This window comes from Rana temporaria, chromosome 9 (genome assembly GCF_905171775.1).
Source record: "Rana temporaria chromosome 9, aRanTem1.1, whole genome shotgun sequence".
NCBI classification, from domain to species: domain Eukaryota; kingdom Metazoa; phylum Chordata; class Amphibia; order Anura; family Ranidae; genus Rana; species Rana temporaria.
In genome coordinates this window covers 184,174,749-184,197,153 of record NC_053497.1, presented here as the reverse complement: position 1 = coordinate 184,197,153, position 22,405 = coordinate 184,174,749, and the positions used below count along the sequence as shown (strand labels likewise).

The window sequence follows — 22,405 nt, the reverse complement described above, 5'->3', positions numbered from 1 at the left end:
AATACCATGGAATCCGAACACTTCCAGGACCCCAATACCATGGAAACCGACCACTTCCGGGACCCCAATACCATGGAAACCAACCACTTCCAGGACCCCGATACTATGGAAACCGACCACTTCCAGGACCCCAATACCATGGAATCCGAACACTTCCGGGACCCCGATACTATGGAAACCGACCACTTCCAGGACCCCGATACCATGGAATCCGAACACTTCCTGGCCCCTGATTACATGGAAACCGACCACTTCCAGGACCCCAAAACCATGTAAATCGACCACTTCCGGGACCCTGATACCATGGAAACCGAACACTTCTGACACCCCAATACCATGGAAATCGACCACTTCCGGGACCCCGATACCATGGAATTCGAACACTTCCAGGACCCCGATACCATGGAAACCGACCCCGATGCCATGAAAACCGACCACTTCTGGGACCCCGATACCATGGAAACTGAACACTTCCAGGTCCCCCATGGTGTGTATTTTGGATCCTCTCTGGGGCCCCCATGGTGTGTATTATGGATCCTCTCTGGGGCCCCAATGTTGTGTACTATGTATCCTCTCTGGGGCCCCCATGGTGTGTATTATGGATTCTCTCTGGGGCCCCTATGTTGTGTACTATAGATTCTCTGCAGGGCCCCCATGGTGTGTATTATGGATCCTCTCTGGAGCCCCCATGGTGTGTATTATGGATCCTCTCTGGGGCCCCAATGTTGTGTACTATGTATCCTCTCTGGGGCCCCCATGGTGTGTATTATGGATTCTCTCTGGGGCCCCTATGTTGTGTACTATAGATTCTCTGCAGGGCCCCCATGGTGTGTATTATGGATCCTCTCTGGAGCCCCCATGGTGTGTATTATGGATCCTTTCTGGGGCCCCCATGTTGTGTACTATGGATCCTCTGCAGGGCCCCCATGATGTGGTACTATGGATCCTTTCTGGGGTCCATGGTGTGGTATTATGAATCCTCTCCGGAGCCCCCATGGTGTGTATTATGGATCCTCTCTGGGGCCCCCATTGTGTACATTATACATAATTTCTGGGGTTGCCATGGTGTGTATTATGGATCCTCTCTGGGGCCCCTATGGTGTGTATTATACATAATTTCTGGGGTTGCCATGGTGTGTATGATGCCTCCCTAGGCACACAACAGAGCACCTTTGGAGCAGCTTTGGATTTAAGTCCATGTCTCCCCTAAAACATTTATTAAGGTGTTATGTGTTTACTGTTAAGTGTCTCTTTCCTATTGTGTGCCTCCTGGGTGTGAATTCTCATTGTTAATTGAGTCACCTACTGTTTCTGTCTGTTTGCTAATCCTTCTGGAGATGTGATTAGTCTGGTGGCAACTTTACCTCGTTGCCGAACTATTGTGGGATGGTGACCCCAATGTGTAATATTTGTTCATGTGGGGACTATGGATCCTCTCCGGGGGCCCCATGGTGTGGTACTATGTATCCTCTCCCCGGGGGCCCCCATGGTGTGTATTACAGATCCTCTCTGGGGCCCCCATGGTGTGTACTATGGATCCTCTCCAGGGCCCCCATGGTGTGTGTACTATGGATCCTCTCCGAGGCCCCCATGGTGTGTACTATGGATCCTCTCCAGGGCCCCCATGGTGTGTACTATGGATCCTCTCTCCGGGGGCCCCCATAGTGTGTACTATGTATCCTCTCTGGGGCCCCCATGGAGTGTACTATGTATCCTCTCTGGGGCCCCCATGGAGTGTACTATGGATCCTCTTCAGGGCCCCCATGGTGTGTACTATGGATCCTCTCCAGGGCCCCCATGGTGTGTACTATGGATCCTCTCCAGGACCCCCATGGTGTGTACTATGTTTCCTCTCTCCGGGGGCCCCTATAGTGTGTACTATGTATCCTCTCTGGGGCCCCCATGGAGTGTACTATGGATCCTCTCTCCGGGGGCCCCCATGGTGTGTATTACAGATCCTCTCTGGGGCCCCCATGGTGTGTACTATGGATCCTCTCCAGGGCCCCCATGGTGTGTACTATAGATCCTCTCTCCGGGGGCCCCCATAGTGTGTACTATGTATCCTCTCTGGGGCCCCCATGGAGTGTACTATGGATCCTCTCCAGGGCCCCCATGGTGTGTACTATGGATCCTTTCTGGGGTCCATGGTGTGGTATTATGAATCCTCTCTGGGGCCCCCATGGTGTGTATTATTTTATAGACAGGATCTGATTAACCTACCAGCATGTCTTTGGGGCGTGGAAGGAAACCGGAGTATCTGGAGGAAACCCATGCAGGCACATTACTTAAAATGGGACAGTAATATTTATCCACAATATCTCCCAGGATAGATGTAAAGACTATTCTTGATTTGTTTGATTCTGAACTCAACATGTTAGGTGAGATCACATTGGCCTCTGTACAATGTAGGAGACGGGCCGACTCCTGCTGGAGCTCCTGCTATTGTGAGAAGGTGTCCTGTGTTTATACTTATGATAATGTATCATCTACTGTGTGAAGCTTGGTGACAAGAAGTCTGACCTGTAGTGAAATCCTGATTTATCATAACAGTGCCCTCCTCCTTAGCTGCTTTAAGGGATTAGTTAATTAGCTCATGTTAATTTATGTTTCTGGTCACAGGTGTATTGTCAGAGTAATATGAGCAGGAGGGGGGAACCTCCTCTTCTACTGTATATAAGACTTGTATTCTGGGTCTAATAAACAGTCCATGTTCAGCAATCAAACAAGTATTGTCTTGTTTGTGGTTGTCAGCGGTTGGAATATCTGATATCTATATTCAGACTGGAGGAAGAGGTATATGACGAAGGCACCTCCCGGGGGGAAGATGAAGATCCTTAGAGATATCACAGAAGAGAAGAATGGTCATTTTTCACCAACATTTTATTACTGACAAATTTTTCTATCCCTCAGAAGGGGTACTCATGGTCCCGTGGAACCCATACATCATATATAACAGGCGAGTGTCCAGAATGTATCCCTCCTCTCCCCCCCCCCCCTCCATTCTGGTCTCCACGTGGCTTCTTCATCATTGGACCTTGGTGGGATCTTCTAGGCCTGGAAGCGGGGCCAGGTCTTCAGAGTGTTGTAGAAGGTGTTTCCGGGGCACTCGGTGGCGGTGACATTGCGATGTCCCTTCAGGATGTAAGCAGACTTGATGTAACCTCTGGTGACTCCACAGCTGATGAGATTCTTGGCGGCATTCTGGGCGGCGGTGGTGGGGTTAGTGCCTGAAACATAGGGAACAACACTCAGAGAGAGGGAAAATGTAAACTGTTCTGTGTACCTGAATCTAAAATGTTATATTGAAGGAGAACACTGGTAACCATGGACACTGGTGCTCTCTGCTGTAGCCATGGACCACACCACCACCGATACTTTCAGCTGTAACCATGGACCACACCACCACCAGTACTCTCAGCTGTAACCGTGGACCACACCACCACCAGTACTCTTAGCTGTAACCGTGGACCACACCACCACCGATACTTTCAGCTGTAACCGTGGACCACACCACCACCAGTACTCTCAGCTGTAACCGTGGACCACACCACCACCAGTACTCTTAGCTGTAACCGTGGACCACACCACCACCGATACTTTCAGCTGTAACCGTGGACCACACCACCACCAGTACTCTCAGCTGTAACCGTGGACACCACCAGTACTCTCAGCTGTAATCGTGGACCACACCACCACCAGTACTCTCAGCTGTAACCGTGGACCACACCACCACCAGTACTCTTAGCTGTAACCGTGGACCACACCACCACCGATACTTTCAGCTGTAACCGTGGACCACACCACCACCAGTACTCTCAGCTGTAACCGTGGACACCACCAGTACTCTCAGCTGTAATCGTGGACCACACCACCACCAGTACTCTCAGCTGTAACCGTGGACCACACCACCACCAGTACTCTCAGCTGTAACCGTGGACACCACCACCAGCACCAGTACTCTCAGCTGTAACCGTGGACCACACCACCGGTACCCAACGGGCAGAGAGGTATTGATCAGAATAGAGGAGATAGCACTGGTGGTGTTGTCTGTGGTTACAGCAGAGAGCACCAGTGGTGTTGTCCATGGCTGCAAAAGAGAGCATCAGTGGTGGTGTCTGTAGTTACAGCAGGGAGCACCGGTGGTGGTGACCATGGCTGCAAAAGAGAGCATCGGTGGTAGTGTCCACGGTTACAGCAGGGAGCACCGGTGCTCCATGCTGTAACCGTGGACACCACCACCGGTGTTCCCTGCTGTAACCATGGACACCACCGCCGGTGCTCCCTGCTGTAACCGTGGACACCACCACCGATGCTCTCTTTTGCAGCCATGGACACCACCACCGGTGCTGTCTGCTCTAACCGTGGACACCACCACTGGTGCTCCCTGCTGTAACCACGGACACCACCACCAGTGCTCCCTGCTGTAACCACAGACAACACCACCGATGCTCTCTTTTGCAGCCATGGACAACACCACCGGTGCTCTCTGCTGTAACCACAGACAACACCACCAGTGCTATCTCCTCTATTCTGATCAATACCTCTCTGCCTGTTGGGTGGGTGGATGAAGATGGAGAACACCATCCGGTACTCTCAGCTGTAACCATGGACACCACCACCAGTGCTCCCTGCTGTAACCATGGACACCACCACCAGTGCTCCCTGCTGTAACCATGGACACCACCACCAGTGCTCCCTGCTGTAACCATGGACACCACCACCAGTGCTCCCTGCTGTAACCATGGACACCACCACCAGTGCTCCCTGCTGTAACCATGGACACCACCACCAGCGCTCCCTGCTGTAACCATGGACACCACCACCAGTGCTCCCTGCTGTAACCATGGACACCACCACCAGTGCTCCCTGCTGTAATCATGGACACCACCACCAGTGCTCCCTGCTGTAACCATGGACACCACCACCAGTGCTCCCTGCTGTAACTGTGGACACCACCACCAGTGCTCCCTGCTGTAACCATAGACACCACCACCAGTGCTCCCTGCTGTAACCATAGACACCACCACCAGTGCTCCCTGCTGTAACCATAGACACCACCACCAGTGCTCCCTGCTGTAACCATAGACACCACCACCAGTGCTCCCTGCTGTAACCATAGACACCACCACCAGTGCTCCCTGCTGTAACCATGGACACCACCACCAGTGCTCCCTGCTGTAACCATGGACACCACCACCAGTGCTCCCTGCTGTAACCATGGACACCACCACCAGTGCTCCCTGCTGTAACCATGGACACCACCACCAGTGCTCCCTGCTGTAACTGTGGACACCACTATCTCTGCCTGTTGGGTGGGTGGATGACCATGTGTGAGGGAAGATGCTCTCACTCTCATTCCACCCCATAAACCTCTTTCCCCCACTTACTTGTGAATGTTCCAATCAGGTTGATGCCAATGGAGTTGGAGTTGTAGTTGGGGGCATGAGCACCCACTGAGGTCCAGCCACGACCCTCGAATATGCTGCCGTCTCCTCCAACCAGGAAGCTGTAGACAGAGAAGAGGGTCATTAGCAGAGATTGGAGGCCGCCATCTGCCCCACGTACAGTAAGTGAAAAACAAATCCGAAAGACTCTCACCTGTATCCGATGTCACACCAGCCGTTGCTGTTCATGTGGTAGTTTTGGATATTCTTAGTCTGGGTGATACAAGTGGACTGGCTGGAGCAGGAGGCCCCGGCGGTGTGGTGAACGATGACGTAGGTGACGGGAGTGGCCATGGCGGTGCGGCAGGTTGGGGCACGTCCTCCCCATTGGGCTTTAGTGAGGATGGTGGGGCAGCCTGTGGAATAAGACAAAATACTTCTATTAGTGGTTTCTTCTTAGCAGTCCAGTTCTATATTTCCCCTCCCTGGGCTGTTACCCTGACACAGCCCCCATCCTGCCTATAATTGCCCCTCCCTGTGTTATACCGCCATCACCCCCAGTCTTCTTTCTATCTGCCCCTACCTGTTCTATTACTCCTAACACTAAGGAAGTCATAATTACCCCTCTCATTACCACTATTACCCCCCCCCCCCCATTATTAATACACAGACACAGTCCCTATCTTCTATAAGTGCCCCTCTCCTCACTACAGCAGGAAGGGCACCCAATACTCATGTTCTTGGGTCATTGCTCTCCCTGGAAATGTTACAAACCCAACATTCGCACCCATCCAACGTTTGGGCTGATGCCCTTCCAAGCCCGCTGACCTCCTACATGTGTATTGAGTGGAGTCAGATCCATCGATTGGGCCACATAGTGGACATCACAACCATCTGCCCCATGGAACACACCCAAATAGGGCCCTTGACTAAGGAATGGGTCTCCTGATTCCTCATTTTAGAATAATGGGCCAAGCAGTGCAGATCTCTACTTGGGAGGCTTGTACCCGGGTGTTCCCTATCACTGGTCCAGTGGAGGGATTACGGGTACTTTTGTCCCACCTCACCATAAGACCTCCTTCATTGTACTGCACCGATGATGGCCAACAAGGATCGTGAGTCAGTGTCATAAACCAGCTTTGTGGGTTCACGTCATAGGCCCATGTTCTCTGAAGGTCTGTTACTCCAGGGACACCCCCCCCTTTCCATGTTGAGACATGTGGCTTTGTATGGTTCAGAAGAAGGGGGGGTACACACTTGGCTCCCCCCCTTTCCTGGTGTACCAGGCTTCATGCTCGGATAAGGGTCCCGGGTGGATTTCTGGGGGACCCCACTAATTTTTTTTATTTTTTTTGCCATTAGGATCCCATAACATTTCTTTTATTTGCATGGGGACCCCAATATAATTCATTCCAGACATGAGGGACCTGGTATAAATTATAGGGTGACCCCCTTTTTTTGTGTGTGTGGAGTCCCCTATTAACCACTAAAGGACCGCCTCCTGCACATATACGTCGGCAGAATGGCACAGCTCGGCTGGGCACATGTACGTACAGGTACGTCCTGTACTAGTACCCAGCCATGGGTCACGGGCGCGCGTGCTGCGCTCCCGCGATCGGTCCCCGGAGCTGAAGAACGGGGAGAGCCAGGAACGATCATTTACCAGCCAGTTACACTGCCGTTGTTTTTTCTTTGTTAATGTCGGTGTTGCTAAAGTAGGTTGCATCCATCATACAGTGGGGGGGTCACCTCACAGGTGGGGGTCAGGGCACAAAACATTCACAGATAGACCCCCCCCCAATGATAAGATGAAACATTCCCCTTATCCTGGTATTACATCTGTACTTACATTGGGCTACAGCGCAAAGCGCGGCCAGGAGAGCGGCGATACGGAGCATGATTGACAGGATCCTAAAAAGACAGCAAGTATCATCAATCTGTACTTCGGATAGACTGTGATGTCATGCGTGATGTCATGTGGAGGTATGGCCCAGTCTTGGAGTAGGTGTAGTGCAGGTATGGTCCCAGTCTTGGGGTAGGTGTAGTGCAGGTATGGCCCCAGTCTTGGAGTAGGTGTGGTGCAGGTATGGCCCCAGTCTTGGGGTAGGTGTGGTGCAGGTATGGCCCCAGTCTTGGAGTAGGTGTGGTGCAGGTATGGCCCAGTCTTGGGGAAGGTGTAGTGCAGGTATGGCCCCTGTCTTGGGGTAGGTGTGGTGCAGGTATGGTCCCAGTCTTGGAGTAGGTGTAGTGCAGGTATGGCCCAGTCTTGGAGTAGGTGTAGTGCAGGTATGGTTCCAGTCTTGGGGTAGGTGTGGTGCAGGTATGGCCCCTGTCTTGGAGTAGGTGTGGTGCAAGTATGGTCCCAGTCTTGGGGTAGGTGTGGTGCAGGTATGGTCTCAGTCTTGGGGTAGGTGTGGTGCAGGTATGGCCCCTGTCTTGGAGTAGGTGTGGTGCAAGTATGGTCCCAGTCTTGGGGTAGGTGTGGTGCAGGTATGGTCCCAGTCTTGGAGTAGGTGTGGTGCAGGTATGGCCCCAGTCTTGGGGTAGGTGTGGTGCAGGTATGGTCCCAGTCTTGGGGTAGGTGTGGTGCAGGTATGGTCCCAGTCTTGGAGTAGTTGTGGTGCAGGTATGGCCCCAGTCTTGGAGTAGGTGTGGTGCAAGTATGGTCCCAGTCTTGGGGTAGGTGTGGTGCAGGTATGGTCCCAGTCTTGGGGTAGGTGTGGTGCAGGTATGGTCCCAGTCTTGGAGTAGGTGTGGTGCAGGTATGGTCCCAGTCTTGGAGTAGGTGTGGTGCAGGTATGGCCCCAGTCTTGGAGTAGGTGTGGTGCAGGTATGGCCCCAGTCTTGGAGTAGGTGTGGTGCAGGTATGGTCCCAGTCTTGGGGTAGGTGTAGTGCAGGTATGGCCCCAGTCTTGGGGTATGTGTGGTGCAGGTATGTGTAGTGCAGGTAGGTGTAGTGCAGGTATGGTCCCAGTCTTGGAGTAGGTGTAGTGCAGGTATGTGGTGCAGGTATGGTCCCAGTCTTGGGGTATGTGTGGTGCAGGTATGTGTAGTGCAGGTAGGTGTAGTGCAGGTATGGTCCCAGTCTTGGAGTAGGTGTAGTGCAGGTATGTGGTGCAGGTATGGTCCCAGTCTTGGGGTATGTGTGGTGCAGGTATGTGTGGTGCAGGTATGGTCCCAGTCTTGGAGTAGGTGTGGTGCAGGTATGGCTCCAGTCTTGGGGTAGGTGTGGTGCAGGTATGGTCCCAGTCTTGGGGTAGGTGTGGTGCAGGTATGGCCCAGTCTTGGAGTAGGTGTGGTGCAGGTATGGTCCCAGTCTTGGGGTAGGTGTGGTGCAGGTATGCTCCCAGTCTTGGGGTAGGTGTGGTGCAGGTATGGTCCCAGTCTTGGAGTAGGTGTGGTGCAGGTATGGCTCCAGTCTTGGGGTATGTGTGGTGCAGGTATGTGTGGTGCAGGTATGGTCCCAGTCTTGGAGTAGGTGTGGTGCAGGTATGGCTCCAGTCTTGGGGTATGTGTGGTGCAGGTATGGTCCCAGTCTTGGGGTAGGTGTGGTGCAGGTATGGCCCAGTCTTGGAGTAGGTGTGGTGCAGGTATGGCTCCAGTCTTGGGGTAGGTGTGGTGCAGGTATAGTCCCAGTCTTGGGGTAGGTGTGGTGCAGGTATGGTCCCAGTCTTGGGGTAGGTGTAGTGCAGGTATGGTCCCAGTCTTGGAGTAGGTGTAGTGCAGGTATGTGGTGCAGGTATGGTCCCAGTCTTGGGGTATGTGTGGTGCAGGTATGTGTGGTGCAGGTATGGTCCCAGTCTTGGGGTAGGTGTGGTGCAGGTATGGCCCAGTCTTGGAGTAGGTGTGGTGCAGGTATGGCCCAGTCTTGGAGTAGGTGTGGTGCAGGTATGGTCCCAGTCTTGGGGTAGGTGTGGTGCAGGTATGGCCCAGTCTTGGAGTAGGTGTAGTGCAGGTATGTGGTGCAGGTATGGTCCCAGTCTTGGGGTATGTGTGGTGCAGGTATGTGTGGTGCAGGTATGGTCCCAGTCTTGGGGTAGGTGTGGTGCAGGTATGGTCCCAGTCTTGGGGTAGGTGTAGTGCAGGTATGGTCCCAGTCTTGGAGTAGGTGTAGTGCAGGTATGTGGTGCAGGTATGGTCCCAGTCTTGGGGTATGTGTGGTGCAGGTATGTGTGGTGCAGGTATGGTCCCAGTCTTGGGGTAGGTGTGGTGCAGGTATGGCCCAGTCTTGGAGTAGGTGTGGTGCAGGTATGGCCCAGTCTTGGAGTAGGTGTGGTGCAGGTATGGTCCCAGTCTTGGGGTAGGTGTGGTGCAGGTATGGCCCAGTCTTGGAGTAGGTGTGGTGCAGGTATGTGTGGTGCAGGTATGGCCCAGTCTGGGGGTAGGTGTGGTGCAGGTATGGTCCCAGTCTTGGGGTAGGTGTGGTGCAGGTATGGCCCAGTCTTGGAGTAGGTGTAGTGCAGGTATGTGGTGCAGGTATGGTCCCAGTCTTGGAGTAGGTGTAGTGCAGGTATGGTCCCAGTCTTGGGGTAGGTGTGGTGCAGGTATGGTCCCAGTCTTGGAGTAGGTGTGGTGCAGGTATGGTCCCAGTCTTGGAGTAGGTGTGGTGCAGGTATGGCCCAGTCTTGGAGTAGGTGTGGTGCAGGTATGGCCCAGTCTTGGAGTAGGTGTGGTGCAGGTATGGTCCCAGTCTTGGGGTAGGTGTGGTGCAGGTATGGCCCAGTCTTGGAGTAGGTGTGGTGCAGGTATGGCCCAGTCTTGGAGTAGGTGTGGTGCAGGTATGGTCCCAGTCTTGGGGTAGGTGTGGTGCAGGTATGGCCCAGTCTTGGAGTAGGTGTGGTGCAGGTATGGTCCCAGTCTTGGGGTAGGTGTGGTGCAGGTATGCTCCCAGTCTTGGAGTAGGTGTGGTGCAGGTATGGCTCCAGTCTTGGGGTAGGTGTGGTGCAGGTATGGTCCCAGTCTTGGGGTAGGTGTAGTGCAGGTATGGTCCCAGTCTTGGAGTAGGTGTGGTGCAGGTATGGCTCCAGTCTTGGGGTAGGTGTGGTGCAGGTATGGTCCCAGTCTTGGGGTAGGTGTGGTGCAGGTATGGCCCAGTCTTGGAGTAGGTGTGGTGCAGGTATGGCCCAGTCTGGGGGTAGGTGTGGTGCAGGTATGTGTGGTGCAGGTATGTGTGGTGCAGGTATGCTCCCAGTCTTGGAGTAGGTGTGGTGCAGGTATGGTCCCAGTCTTGGGGTAGGTGTGGTGCAGGTATGCTCCCAGTCTTGGAGTAGAATGCGGTGTCAGTAGGACTCACCTGATTCTGCCGGGAGTATCGCCTGTATGAAGTTGCGGTCGCTATTTATTCTCCTGGCCGGTGACGGTGGCCTTGCAGACAGAGGGGGAGGTGCAGATTGTTATGAGCCGTGTCCTTGTGTCCTGATTGGTCGGATTCCCTCCACCAGGTGTATCATATGCCGGTTCCCGGGCACCACAGCTGTGTACAGATTCTACATTCCATCACTCAGTCCCTATGGAACCAGGAAAATGTCTGCACCACCCCCACCCAATGCCAGTAGGGACCCTACCTGCGCCACCCCCACCCAATGCCAGTAGGGACCCTACCTGCACCACCCCCACCCAATGCCAGTAGGGACCCTACCTGCACCACCCCCACCCAATGCCAGTAGGGACCCTACCTGCGCCACCCCCACCCAATGCCAGTAGGGACCCTACCTGCACCACCCCCACCCAATGCCAGTAGGGACCATACCTGCGCCACCCCCACCCAATGCCAGTAGGGACCCTACCTGCACCACCCCCACCCAATGCCAGTAGGGACCCTACCTGCACCACCCCCACCCAATGCCAGTAGGGACCCTACCTGCACCACCCCCACCCAATGCCAGTAGGGACCCTACCTGCGCCACCCCCACCCAATGCCAGTAGGGACCCTACCTGCACCACCCCCACCCAATGCCAGTAGGGACCATACCTGCGCCACCCCCACCCAATGCCAGTAGGGACCCTACCTGCACCACCCCCACCCAATGCCAGTAGGGACCCTACCTGCACCACCCCCACCCAATGCCAGTAGGGACCCTACCTGCGCCACCCCCACCCAATGCCAGTAGGGACCCTACCTGCACCACCCCCACCCAATGCCAGTAGGGGCCATACCTGCGCCACCCCCACCCAATGCCAGTAGGGACCCTACCTGCACCACCCCCATCCAATGCCAGTAGGGACCCTACCTGCACCACCCCCACCCAATGCCAGTAGGGACCCTACCTGCACCACTCCCACCCAATGCCAGTAGGGACCATACCTGCACCACCCCCACCCAATGCCAGTAGGGACCCTACCTGCGCCACCCCCACCCAATGCCAGTAGGGACCCTACCTGCACCACCCCCACCCAATGCCAGTAGGGACCCTACCTGCACCACCCCCACCCAATGCCAGTAGGGACCCTACCTGCACCACCCCCACCCAATGCCAGTAGGGACCCTACCTGCACCACCCCCACCCAATGCCAGTAGGGACCCTACCTGCGCCACCCCCACCCAATGCCAGTAGGGACCATACCTGCGCCACCCCCACCCAATGCCAGTAGGGACCATACCTGCACCACCCCCACCCAATGCCAGTAGGGACCCTACCTGCGCCACCCCCACCCAATGCCAGTAGGGACCCTACCTGCACCACCCCCACCCAATGCCAGTAGGGACCATACTTGCGCCACCCCCACCCAATGCCAGTAGGGGCCATACCTGCACCACCCCCACCCAATGCCAGTAGGGCCCTACCTGCACCACCCCCACCCAATGCCAGTAGGGACCATACCTGCGCCACCCCCACCCAATGCCAGTAGGGACCATACCTGCACCACCCCCACCCAATGCCAGTAGGGACCCTACCTGCACCACCCCCACCCAATGCCAGTAGGGACCCTACCTGCACCACCCCCACCCAATGCCAGTAGGGACCCTACCTGCACCACCCCCACCCAATGCCAGTAGGGACCCTACCTGCGCCACCCCCACCCAATGCCAGTAGGGATCCTACCTGCACCACCCCCACCCAATGCCAGTAGGGATCCTACCTGCGCCACCCCCACCCAATGCCAGTAGCGATCCTACCTGCGCCACCCCCACCCAATGCCAGTAGGGACCCTACCTGCACCACCCCCACCCAATGCCAGTAGGGACCCTACCTGCGCCACCCCCACCCAATGCCAGTAGGGATCATACCTGCGCCACCCCCACCCAATGCCAGTAGGGATCATACCTGCGCCACCCCCACCCAATGCCAATAGGGATCATACCTGCGCCACCCCCACCCAATGCAGGTAGGGACCCTACCTGCGCCACCCCCACCCAATGCCAGTAGGGACCCTACCTGCACCACCCCCACCCAATGCCAGTAGGGATCATACCTGCACCACCCCCACCCAATGCCAGTAGGGATCATACCTGCGCCACCCCCACCCATCATTAGATACAATAGTATACAATGAATGTCATCTGCTAGTGAATGCAGCATGTGACTATCGATCGGCTCCGATCTCCACTAAAAAACAACCACCAAAAATACACAATTCTTATCAGAGGCTCAGGGCCGCCGGGCCGAGTGCAGAGGATGGAGGGACGCTCTGCGGGGCGGTGTGCAACCCTCTGCGCTCTTCCTCCACTCATCTCCATCTCCATGGACCCTGTGAAGGCAAGACTGAGGGGGAGTCTAAAGGGGGGTCTATGGGGCATTTAAAGGGGGGTCTGGGGGGAACTAAAGGGGGGTCTGAGGGCATCTAAAGGGGGGGGTCTACGGGATCCAAAGGGGGTCTACGGGATCCAAAGGGGGGTCTGAGGGCATCTAAAGGGGTGTCTGGGGGGGAACTAAAGGGGGGGGTCTGAGGGCATCTAAAGGGGGGTCTGAGGGCATCTAAAGGAGGGTCTGGGGGGAACTAAAGGGGAGTCTGAGGACATCTAAAGGGGGGTCTACGGGATCTAAAGGGGGGTCTGAGGGCATCTAATGGGGGGTCTGGGGGATCTAAAGAGGGGTCTGAGGGCATCTAAGGGGGGGTCTAGGGGATCTAAAGGGGGGTCTACAGGATCCAAAGGGGGGTCTGAGGGCATCTAATGGGGGGATCTAAAGAGGGGTCTGAGGGCATCTAATGGGGGGTCTGGGGGGATCTAAAGAGGGGTCTGAGGGCATCTAATGGGGGGATCTAAAGAGGGGTCTGAGGGCATCTAAAGGGGGTCCTGGGGTGAACTAAAGGGGGTCTGAGGGCATCTAAAGGGGGGTCTGGGGGGAACTAAAGGGGGGTCTACGGGATCTAAAGGGGGTCTGAGGGCATCTAAAGGGGGGTCTACGGGATCTAAAGGGGGGTCTGGGGGATCTTAACGGGAGTCTGAGGGCATCTAAAGGGGGGTCTGGGAGGGTTCTAAAGGGGGGTCTGGGGGGAACTAAAGGGGGGTCTGGGGGGAACTAAAGGGGGGTCTGGGAGGGTTCTAAAGAGGGGTCTCAGTAAGTGCCCAGTAAGGAAGGGGTTAATCGCCCAAGCGCGGCCCTCTGGAGACATTCTAGAAGCCTCAGGGTTGGTATGGCGGGGAAAGTGGCACGTGTTGTGACCTCTGATATGTATAGAAACCTGAGAAATACATTCTGTGTTATCAGCATGTCAGGGCCGCGGGGCCGGGTGCAGAGGATGGAGGGACGCTCTGCGGGGCGAGCTGCGATCCTCTGCACCGCACCTGACCTCAATCTTCTATAATGGTGAGTGTGATTCCAGGTGAGTTATATAATGACAACAACCTGTCACCCGACACCGACGCCCCTCCACCGCCGGGGATAAATAGCCGAGCCTCCAGCAAGCAGAACGTGGACTCAACCTACCTGAGACAGGTAAGTCCTTCAGGGAAGAGCAGTCCCATATCCAGGGACCCCTCTGTGCCTTCCCACCTCTCACCTGTATGTCTGTCCTACAGGTGACTCTCATCATGCTGCGTACCCTCGCCCTCCTCGCTGCCCTCTGCGCAGTCACTTATGGTGAGTACCTATCTCTGTGGTCACTTACGGTGAGTACCTACCTGTGTGGTCACTTATGGTGAGTACCTACCTGTGTGGTCACTTATGGTGAGTACCTACCTGTGTGGTCACTTATGGTGAGTACCTATCTCTGTGGTCACTTATAATGAGTACTTGCCCGTGTGGTCACTTGCGGTGAGTACTTACCTGTGTGGTCACTTATAATGTGTACTTACCTGTGTGGTCACTTATAATGTGTACTTACCTGTGTGGTCACTTACGGTGAGTACCTACCTGTGTGGTCACAAGGCTTGGTTGGCTGTTTTTGGCAACAACTCAGTGTCATTTATCCCGCAGGCTGCCCCACCATCCTGACCAAGTCCCAATGGGGAGGACGTGCCGCCACCTGCCGCACCGCCATGGCCACTCCCGTCACCTACGTCATCGTTCACCACACCGAGGGAACCGCCTGTTCCACCCAGTCCGCCTGCATCACCCAAGCCAAGAATATTCAGAACTACCACATGAACAGCAATGGCTGGTGTGACATCGGATACAGGTGAGATGGATGGTGGAGGTGCCATCAAACCCACTTCTGGTGTGTAGGTGACCAGAGCAGGTCATGACCATAACTGAGGACTTGGGGGGGGGGGGGTACCCTCATACACGGGGAGGTGGGGAGCCTTATACATGGGGAGGTGGAGACCCTCATACATGGGGAGGTGGAGACCCTCATACATGGGGAGGTGGGGACCCTCATACATGGGGAGGTGGAGACCCTCATACATGGGGAGCCTCATACATGGGGAGGTGGAGACCCTCATACATGGGGAGGTGGGGAGCCTTATACATGGGGAGGTGGAGACCCTTATATATAGGGAGGTGGGGACCCTCATACACGGGGAGGTGGGGACCCTCATACATGGGGAGGTGGGGACCCTCATACATGGGGAGGTGGAGACCCTCATACATGGGGAGCCTCATACATGGGGAGGTGGGGACCCTCATACATGGGGAGGTGGAGACCCTCATACATGGGGAGGTGGAGACCCTCATACATGGGGAGGTGGAGACCCTCATACACGGGGAGGTGGGGAGCCTTGTACATGGGGAGGTGGAGACCCTCTTACACAGGGAGGTGGAGACCCTCATACATGGGGAGGTGGAGACCCTCCTACACGGGGAGGTGGGGACCCTCATACATGGGGAGGTGGAGACCCTCATACATGGGGAGGTGGGGACCCTCATACATGGGGAGGTGGAGACCCTCATACATGGGGAGGTGGAGACCCTCATACACGGGAAGGTGGGGAACCTCATACATGGGGAGGTGGAGACCCTCATACATGGGGAGGTGGAGACCCTCATACATGGGGAGCCTCATACATGGGGAGGTGGGGACCCTCATACATGGGGACCCTCATACATGGGGAGGTGGAGACCCTCATACACGGGGAGGTGGAGACCCTCATACATGGGGAGGTGGAGACCCTCATACACGGGGAGGTGGAGACCCTCATACACGGGGAGGTGGAGACCCTCATATATGGGGAGGTGGAGACCCTCATATATGGGGAGGTGGAGACCCTCATATATGGGGAGGTGGAGACCCTCATACATGGGGAGCTGGGGACCCTCATACATGGGGAGCCTCATACATGGGGAGGTGGAGACCCTCATACATGGGGAGGTGGAGACCCTCATACACGGGGAGGTGGAGACCCTCATACACGGGGAGGTGGAGACCCTCATACACGGGGAGGTGGGGACCCTACACATAGAGAATACCACCTGCCAGGACTTGACCTGACAAACCAAGGGAATTGTGGGGGTCCTCTGGGGAGGAGGCGCTTGGCCCGGTACCTGGATGACTTGTACTGACACTACTGCAGTATTATTCTATAGAAATACCAATCGGACAAACCCGGGACACAACACTACCTACCCACTGCCCACGGGGCTTCACTCTTAGGTCAGCTCTTCAATATTATGTTCAGCCAGAGACTCCGACTTTCTCCTTTCCTGCAGTTTCCTGGTTGGAGAGGACGGTCAGGCGTACGAGGGCCGTGGCTGGACATCCGTTGGAGCTCACGCTCCTAATTACAACTCCAACTCCATCGGAATCAGCGTCTTTGGATCCTTCATGAGTAAGTTGTGTCAAATGATCTCCAGGTGATGTCACTCCTCAGATTATTGAAATCTTTCCTCTGATCCTAACCCTAAACTGCTAACCTTAACTCTAACCCTAGTCCTCTAACTCTAACCCTAGTTCCCTCACCCTGGTCCTCTAACTCTAACCCTAGTTCCCTCACCCTGGTCCTCTAACTCTAACCCTAGTTCCCTCACCCTGGTCCTCTAACTCTAACCCTAGTTCCCTCACCCTGGTCCTCTAACTCTAACCCTAGTTCCCTCACCCTGGTCCTCTAACTCTAACCCTAGTTCCCTCACCCTGGTCCTCTAACTCTAACCCTAGTTCCCTCACCCTGGTCCTCTAACCCTTGATCCCTAGTCCTCTAACTCTAACCCTAGGCCTTGATCCCTGGTCCTCTAACCATCTAACTAACTCCAGTCCTCTAATCCTCGTAATCTAACCCTAGTCCCCCAACGCTAGTCCTCTAACCATCTTCATCTAAACCTAGTCCTATAACCATCTATGCCTAGTCCTCTATCCCTTTTAATCTATCCCTAGTCCTCTAACCCAGTCCAAAAACCCTCCTAATCTAACCCTAGTCCTCTATCTCCAGTCCCCTAACCCTAGTCCTCTATCCCTACTCCCCTAACTCTAGTACTCTATCCCAGTCCACAAACCCTCGTAATCTAACCCCAGTCCTCTAACTCTAACCCTAGTCCCCTAACCCTAGGCCTCTATCCCAGTCCTCAAACCCTCCTAATCTAACCCCAGTCCTCTAACTCTAGTCCCCTAATTCTAGTCCTCATCCCTAGTCCCCTAATGCTAGTCCTCCGGCCCAGTCCTCTAACCCTAGTCCCCTAACCCTCTATCCCTAGTACCCAACCTCTATCCCTAGTCCCCTAACTCTAGGGCTCCATTCCAGTCCTCAAACCCTCATAATCTACCCCCAGTCTTCTAACTCTAGTCCCCCTAACTCTAGTCCTCTTTCCCTAGTCCTCTAACCCTCTTAATCTATTCCTAGTCCTTTATCCCTAGTCCTCTAACCATCTAACTCTAGTCCTCTATCCATAGTCCTCTAACCCTAGTCTTCTAACATGAGTGCCTCCCCGGGGTGAGCTGTGTTTGCAGTGATTAGTATATGGGGTCAGTACTGGAGCACACCACAGATGGCCAATAAGGCGGCAGCAGCAGCGAAATGTTTCCGTGGTTCTCCAATCATGTTACTGCAGAATTGTACCAAATTGTACATGCTTAAAGGGTCTCTTCACCCACCTTTGGTGGATCAGTGTTGAGTTGGAGAGTTAAACCTCCTATCAGTTTCCTGAATCTATTACATGGGATCTGTGCATGTGAGTTCCCAGCTCTGCTCACCTGGGGGGGTCATCATGAGGGGATCCCACCATCCTTGCTGGAATTTTCCTTTATCTTGTGGAGACCTCCAGAGACGGAAGGAACCTCCCGGTGATTCCGTACCCCAGACTCCACTTCTGGGTGGAGGGGCCCCTATGATGTGAACATTGCACTGATTACATGCGTCTTTTATCAGACTCCAACCCCAACACCGCCGCCCAGAATGCCGTCAAGAACCTCATCAGCTGTGGTGTCACCAGAGGTTACATCAAGTCCGCTTACATCCTGAAAGGACATCGCAATGTCACCGCCACCGACTGTCCTGGAAACACCTTCTACAACACTGTGAGGACCTGGCCCCGCTTCCAGGCCTAATCCTGGGGGCCCCAAAATGTGTTGACTGAGGAAGGGGGCTCGAGACCCCCCCTCTGTATATACTATTCTGTGTTATGTTCTACTAGAAACCTTAATAAATATGACATCTGACGATCTCTCTGAGTGATATTTGGGTTTGACTGCGGAGTGGTGGGTGCAGCATAGACTCCTCCCTTCTATGGGGGTGTGACTGCGGAGTGGTGGGTGCAGCATAGACTCCTCCCTTCTATGGGGGTGTGACTGTGGAGTGGTGGGTGCAGCATAGACTCCTCCCTTCTATGGGGGTGTGACTGCGGAGTGGTGGGTGCAGCATAGACTCCTCCCTTCTATGGGGGTGTGACTGTGGAGTGGTGGGTGCAGCATAGACTCCTCCCTTCTATGGGGGTGTGACTGCGGAGAGGTGGGTGCAGCATAGACTCCTCCTTTCTATGGGGGTGTGACTACGGAGAGGTGGGTGCAGCATAGACTCCTCCCTTCTATGGAGTAGTGGCTGCATGTGACCTCATCTATCAGCCGCCCCTCCAAATACCAGAACACGGCTGCCACCGCCCCTCCAAATCCCAGAACACGGCTGCCAACACCCCTCCAAATCCCAGAACATGGCTACCGCCGCCCCTCCGAATCCCAGGAAATACGGCTGCCACAGCCCCTAAAATCCTAGAATATGGTGGCCACCGCCCCTCCAAATCCCAGAAAACACAGCAGTCACCGCCCCTCCAAATCCTAGGATACGGCTGCCACCGCCACTCCAAATCACACAACAGTGCTGCCATCGTCCATAAAATCCTAGGATAGGGCTGCCACTGCCCCTCCAAATCCAAGAAAACACGGCTACCACCGAACCTCCAAATTCCAGAACACAGCTGCCACCGCCCCCCCCCCCCCCCAAATCCCAGAAAACATGGCTACCACCGTCCCTCCAAATCCCAGAAAACATGGCTACCACCGTCTCTCCAAATCCAAGAAAACATGGTTACCACCGCCCCTCCAAATCCCAAAAAACATGGTTACCACCGCCCCTCCAAATCCCAGAAAACATGGTTACCACCGCCCCTCCAAATCCCAGAAAACATGGCTGCTACCACTGTTCTGGGAGAAGTAACAGACCTGTGTAGGGGTTACCTAGTCAGCCGCCATTCTTCTGTATCTGGGATGGAGCCATGTACCCACGTTCAGCTGTTTTGGGGTCTTATATGTTCTTTGTGAATATGATGAGCTATTACCATGTGGAGAGTCTGATCTCCCTCAACATCAGATGTCTCATTCCTGTGTCCGGTACCTCGTCCACATCCTCCTGAGTGGTCTGCCCGGCTGAGGGTCACCTTCCATATTTGTTCCCCCACACCTGAATCCTGCACCCCTCTTCTATACTACATGAAGGGACCTCCAGCCATGGGGCTGCCCAGATCTTCACAGATGTCCTTCAAATTTAAAAGCCCAACTCTAGACATGTGACCCGTATTGGAGCACGACCTTGTCCCTCTATACCGGTGATGGGGAACCTCGGCACCCCAGATGTTTTGGAACTACGTTTCCCATGATGCTCAACTAGACTGCAGAATGCAAGAGCATCATGGGAAATGTAGTTCCAAAACATCTGAGGGTGCCGAGGTTCGCCATCGCTGGTCTATACCTATCTTTTCTCCAGGTGTCTCTGGTCCCGTGGAGTGACAGGTCCTCTTCTTCCTCTGACCGATCCGAAGTTCTGCAGTCGGTGGAGTCACCATAAAGCAGGCCAAATATTAAGACATTTTCTTTCCTCCAACCCCAGTCAACTTTTTGACTTCAGTACAACCAGCCTGCCCAAAGAAATTCGTCCGGATCCTGCTATGGCCGGCCTAAGTCATAATGTGGTGCGCCCTCTACGGTATTCTCCTCAGGGGGAGGGGAGAATTCATACACAGGAAGGAAGTCTAAACTGCAAGAGTATTGAATTCTCATTGGCTGTTCTGGATTATTGAAATAATAATAATTAAAAAAAAAAGAAAAAAAATTGCAAACGGACAGAAATGTAACCAAAACAAATCGTTTATTTTAATTTCCAAGGCCACAAAATATACAAATATCATATTTACAGACAGGATTCTCCGTATTTCCAGCGCCGTGTCTGTCAATAATACTGGTATGAGAGCGGGACAACCCTTCGTAGACGTAGATGCCATCAAATGACCAACACAAGACAAAGTGATGGAATCATCACCGAGAGAAGACAGGAGCAAAACTGCCACCGCGATTCCAGGAGTGAGAGACGGAGAACCCGGTACTGAGCCAATAACAGAGAGACGGAGAATCCGGAGAGCCAGATACTGAGCCAATCACAGAGAGACTGAGAATCCGGAGAGCCCGGTACTGAGCCAATCACAGAGAGACGGAAAAACCCGGAGAGCTCGGTACTGAGCCAATCACAGAGAGAAGGAGAATGCGAAGAGCCCGGGACTGAGCCAATCACAGTGAGACTGAGAATCTGGAGAGCCCGGTACTGAGCCAAATCACAGAGAGACTGAGAATCCGGAGAGCCCGGTACTGAGCCAATCACAGAGAGACGGAGAATCCGGAGAGCTCAGTACTGAGCCAAATCACAGAGAGACAGAGAATCCGGAGAGCTCAGTACTGAGCCAAATCACAGAGAGACAGAGAATCCGAAGAGCCCGGTACTGAGCCAATCACAGAGAGACGGAGAATCCGGAGAGCCCGGTACTGAGCCAATCACAGAGAGACGGAGAATCCGGAGAGCCCGGTACTGAGCCAATCACAGAGAGACGGAGAATCCGGAGAGCCAGGTACTGAGCCAATCACAGAGAGATGGAGAATCCGGAGAGCCCGGTACTGAGCCAATCACAGAGAGACGGAGAATCCAGAGAGCCCGGTACTGAGCCAATCACAGAGAGACGGAGAATCCGGAGAGCCCAGTACTGAGCCAATCACAGAGATAAGGAGAGCCCCGGACTGAGCCAATAACAGAGAGACTGAGAATCTGGAGAGCCCGGTACGGAGCCAATCACAGAAAGAAAGAGAATCCGGAGAGCCCAGTACTGAGCCAATCACAGAGAGATGGAGAATCCGGAGAGCCCGGTACTGAGCCAATCACAGAGAGACGGAGAATCCGGAGAGCCAGGTACTGAGCCAATCACAGAGAGATGGAGAATCCGGAGAGCCCGGTACTGAGCCAATCACAGAGAGACGGAGAATCCGGAGAGCCCGGTACTGAGCCAATCACAGAGAGACGGAGAATCCGGAGAGCCCGGTACTGAGCCAATCACAGAGAGACAGAGAGCCCGGGACTGAGCCAATCACAGAGAGACGGAGAATCCGGAGAGCCAGGTACTGAGCCAATCACAGAGAGACAGAGAGCCCGGGACTGAGCCAATCACAGAGAGATGGAGAATATGGAGAGCCCGGTACTGAGCCAATCACAGAGAGAAGGAGAATCTGAAGAGCCGGTACAGAGCCAATCACAGAGAGACGGAGAATCCGGAGAGCCCGGTACTGAGCCAATCACAGAGAGACGGAGAATCCGGAGAGCCCGGTACTGAGCCAATCACAGAGACGGGGAATGCGAAGAGCTAGGTACAGAGCCAATCACAGAGAGATGGAGAATCCGAAGAGCCCGGTACTGAGCCAATCACAGAGAGAAGGAGAATCTGAAGAGCCCGGTACAGAGCCAATCACAGAGAGACGGAGAATCCGGAGAGCCCGGTACTGAGCCAATCACAGAGAGACGGAGAATCCGGAGAGCCCAGTACTGAGCCAATCACAGAGAGAAGGAGAATCCGGAGAGCCCGGTACTGAGCCAATCACAGAGAGACGGAGAATCCGGAGAGCCCAGTACTGAGCCAATCACAGAGAGACTGAGAATCCGGAGAGCCCGGTACTGAGCCAATCACAGAGAGACGGAGAATCTGGAGAGCCCAGTACTGAGCCAATCACAGAGAGATGGAGAATCCGGAGAGCCAGGTACTGAGTTGCTCACAGTATCCCCATCCCAGAAGGAAGCGAGGGTTAGGTCAGTCCACCCATACGAAGGATCTCTACATGAGATATAATACAGAGATAGACGGACATTTCTCATGAGCTCCAGGTCTCCTCAGACAGCTCCGGATCAGACAACCCTCAATTCCCTCTAAATAAAAACATTCTGACAAAGCTTTATCCATTTGTAATTT

General features: G+C 54.4%; 4 protein-coding genes across 4 annotated transcripts in view; 2 read left to right on the top strand and 2 right to left on the bottom strand.

The window, feature by feature from the left end:
* Positions 1-2,862: 2,862 nt before the first annotated feature.
* On the bottom strand, positions 2,863-10,699 carry PGLYRP1 (peptidoglycan recognition protein 1). The gene is made up of 5 exons (XM_040325083.1): positions 10,678-10,699; positions 7,234-7,295; positions 5,599-5,800; positions 5,388-5,506; positions 2,863-3,227 (listed from the first exon to the last, which is right to left on the bottom strand). The coding sequence occupies exons 2-5, from the start codon at positions 7,280-7,282 to the stop codon at positions 3,049-3,051; spliced, it is 549 nt and encodes a 182-aa protein (XP_040181017.1). The 5' UTR covers positions 7,283-7,295; positions 10,678-10,699; the 3' UTR covers positions 2,863-3,048.
* Positions 10,700-14,116: 3,417 nt separating this feature from the next.
* Positions 14,117-18,357, top strand: LOC120914388 (peptidoglycan-recognition protein SC2-like). The gene is made up of 5 exons (XM_040325082.1): positions 14,117-14,263; positions 14,347-14,407; positions 14,744-14,945; positions 16,415-16,533; positions 18,064-18,357. The coding sequence occupies exons 1-5, from the start codon at positions 14,132-14,134 to the stop codon at positions 18,240-18,242; spliced, it is 693 nt and encodes a 230-aa protein (XP_040181016.1). The 5' UTR covers positions 14,117-14,131; the 3' UTR covers positions 18,243-18,357.
* On the top strand, positions 15,063-16,408 carry LOC120914387. Its single transcript, XM_040325080.1, has 2 exons — positions 15,063-15,132; positions 15,341-16,408. The coding sequence occupies exons 1-2, from the start codon at positions 15,077-15,079 to the stop codon at positions 16,194-16,196; spliced, it is 912 nt and encodes a 303-aa protein (XP_040181014.1). The 5' UTR covers positions 15,063-15,076; the 3' UTR covers positions 16,197-16,408.
* A 3,782-nt stretch (positions 18,358-22,139) lies between the features above and the next one.
* QPCTL (glutaminyl-peptide cyclotransferase like) overlaps positions 22,140-22,405 on the bottom strand; it is an 11,997-nt gene continuing 11,731 nt past the window's right edge. Inside the window, 1 exon segment of the mRNA XM_040325079.1 lies at positions 22,140-22,405. This exon segment is cut by the window's right edge and continues 306 nt beyond it. The gene's annotated coding sequence lies outside the window, so the exon portion shown is untranslated.

What these genes read in the sequence shown, in the direction of transcription:
- PGLYRP1 (XM_040325083.1), bottom strand. Translation starts at nt 7,282, where the DNA reads ATGCTCCGTATCGCCGCTCTCCTGGCCGCGCTTTGCGCTGTAGCCCAA. An exon ending in GCTTTGCGCTGTAGCCCAAT is followed by an intron (nt 5,801 to 7,233) that starts GTAAGTACAGAT and finishes CTTATTCCACAG; the next exon opens with GCTGCCCCACCATCCTCACT. An exon ending in CCTGATTGGAACATTCACAA is followed by an intron (nt 3,228 to 5,387) that starts GTAAGTGGGGGA and finishes CCTATGTTTCAG; the next exon opens with GCACTAACCCCACCACCGCC.
- LOC120914388 (XM_040325082.1), top strand. Translation starts at nt 14,132, where the DNA reads ATGGTGAGTGTGATTCCAGGTGAGTTATATAATGACAACAACCTGTCA. An exon ending in ACTCAACCTACCTGAGACAG is followed by an intron (nt 14,264 to 14,346) that starts GTAAGTCCTTCA and finishes TCTGTCCTACAG; the next exon opens with GTGACTCTCATCATGCTGCG. An exon ending in CCTCTGCGCAGTCACTTATG is followed by an intron (nt 14,408 to 14,743) that starts GTGAGTACCTAT and finishes TTTATCCCGCAG; the next exon opens with GCTGCCCCACCATCCTGACC.
- LOC120914387 (XM_040325080.1), top strand. Translation starts at nt 15,077, where the DNA reads ATGGGGAGGTGGAGACCCTCATACATGGGGAGGTGGAGACCCTCATAC. An exon ending in AGACCCTCATACATGGGGAG is followed by an intron (nt 15,133 to 15,340) that starts GTGGGGACCCTC and finishes ATACATGGGGAG; the next exon opens with GTGGAGACCCTCATACATGG.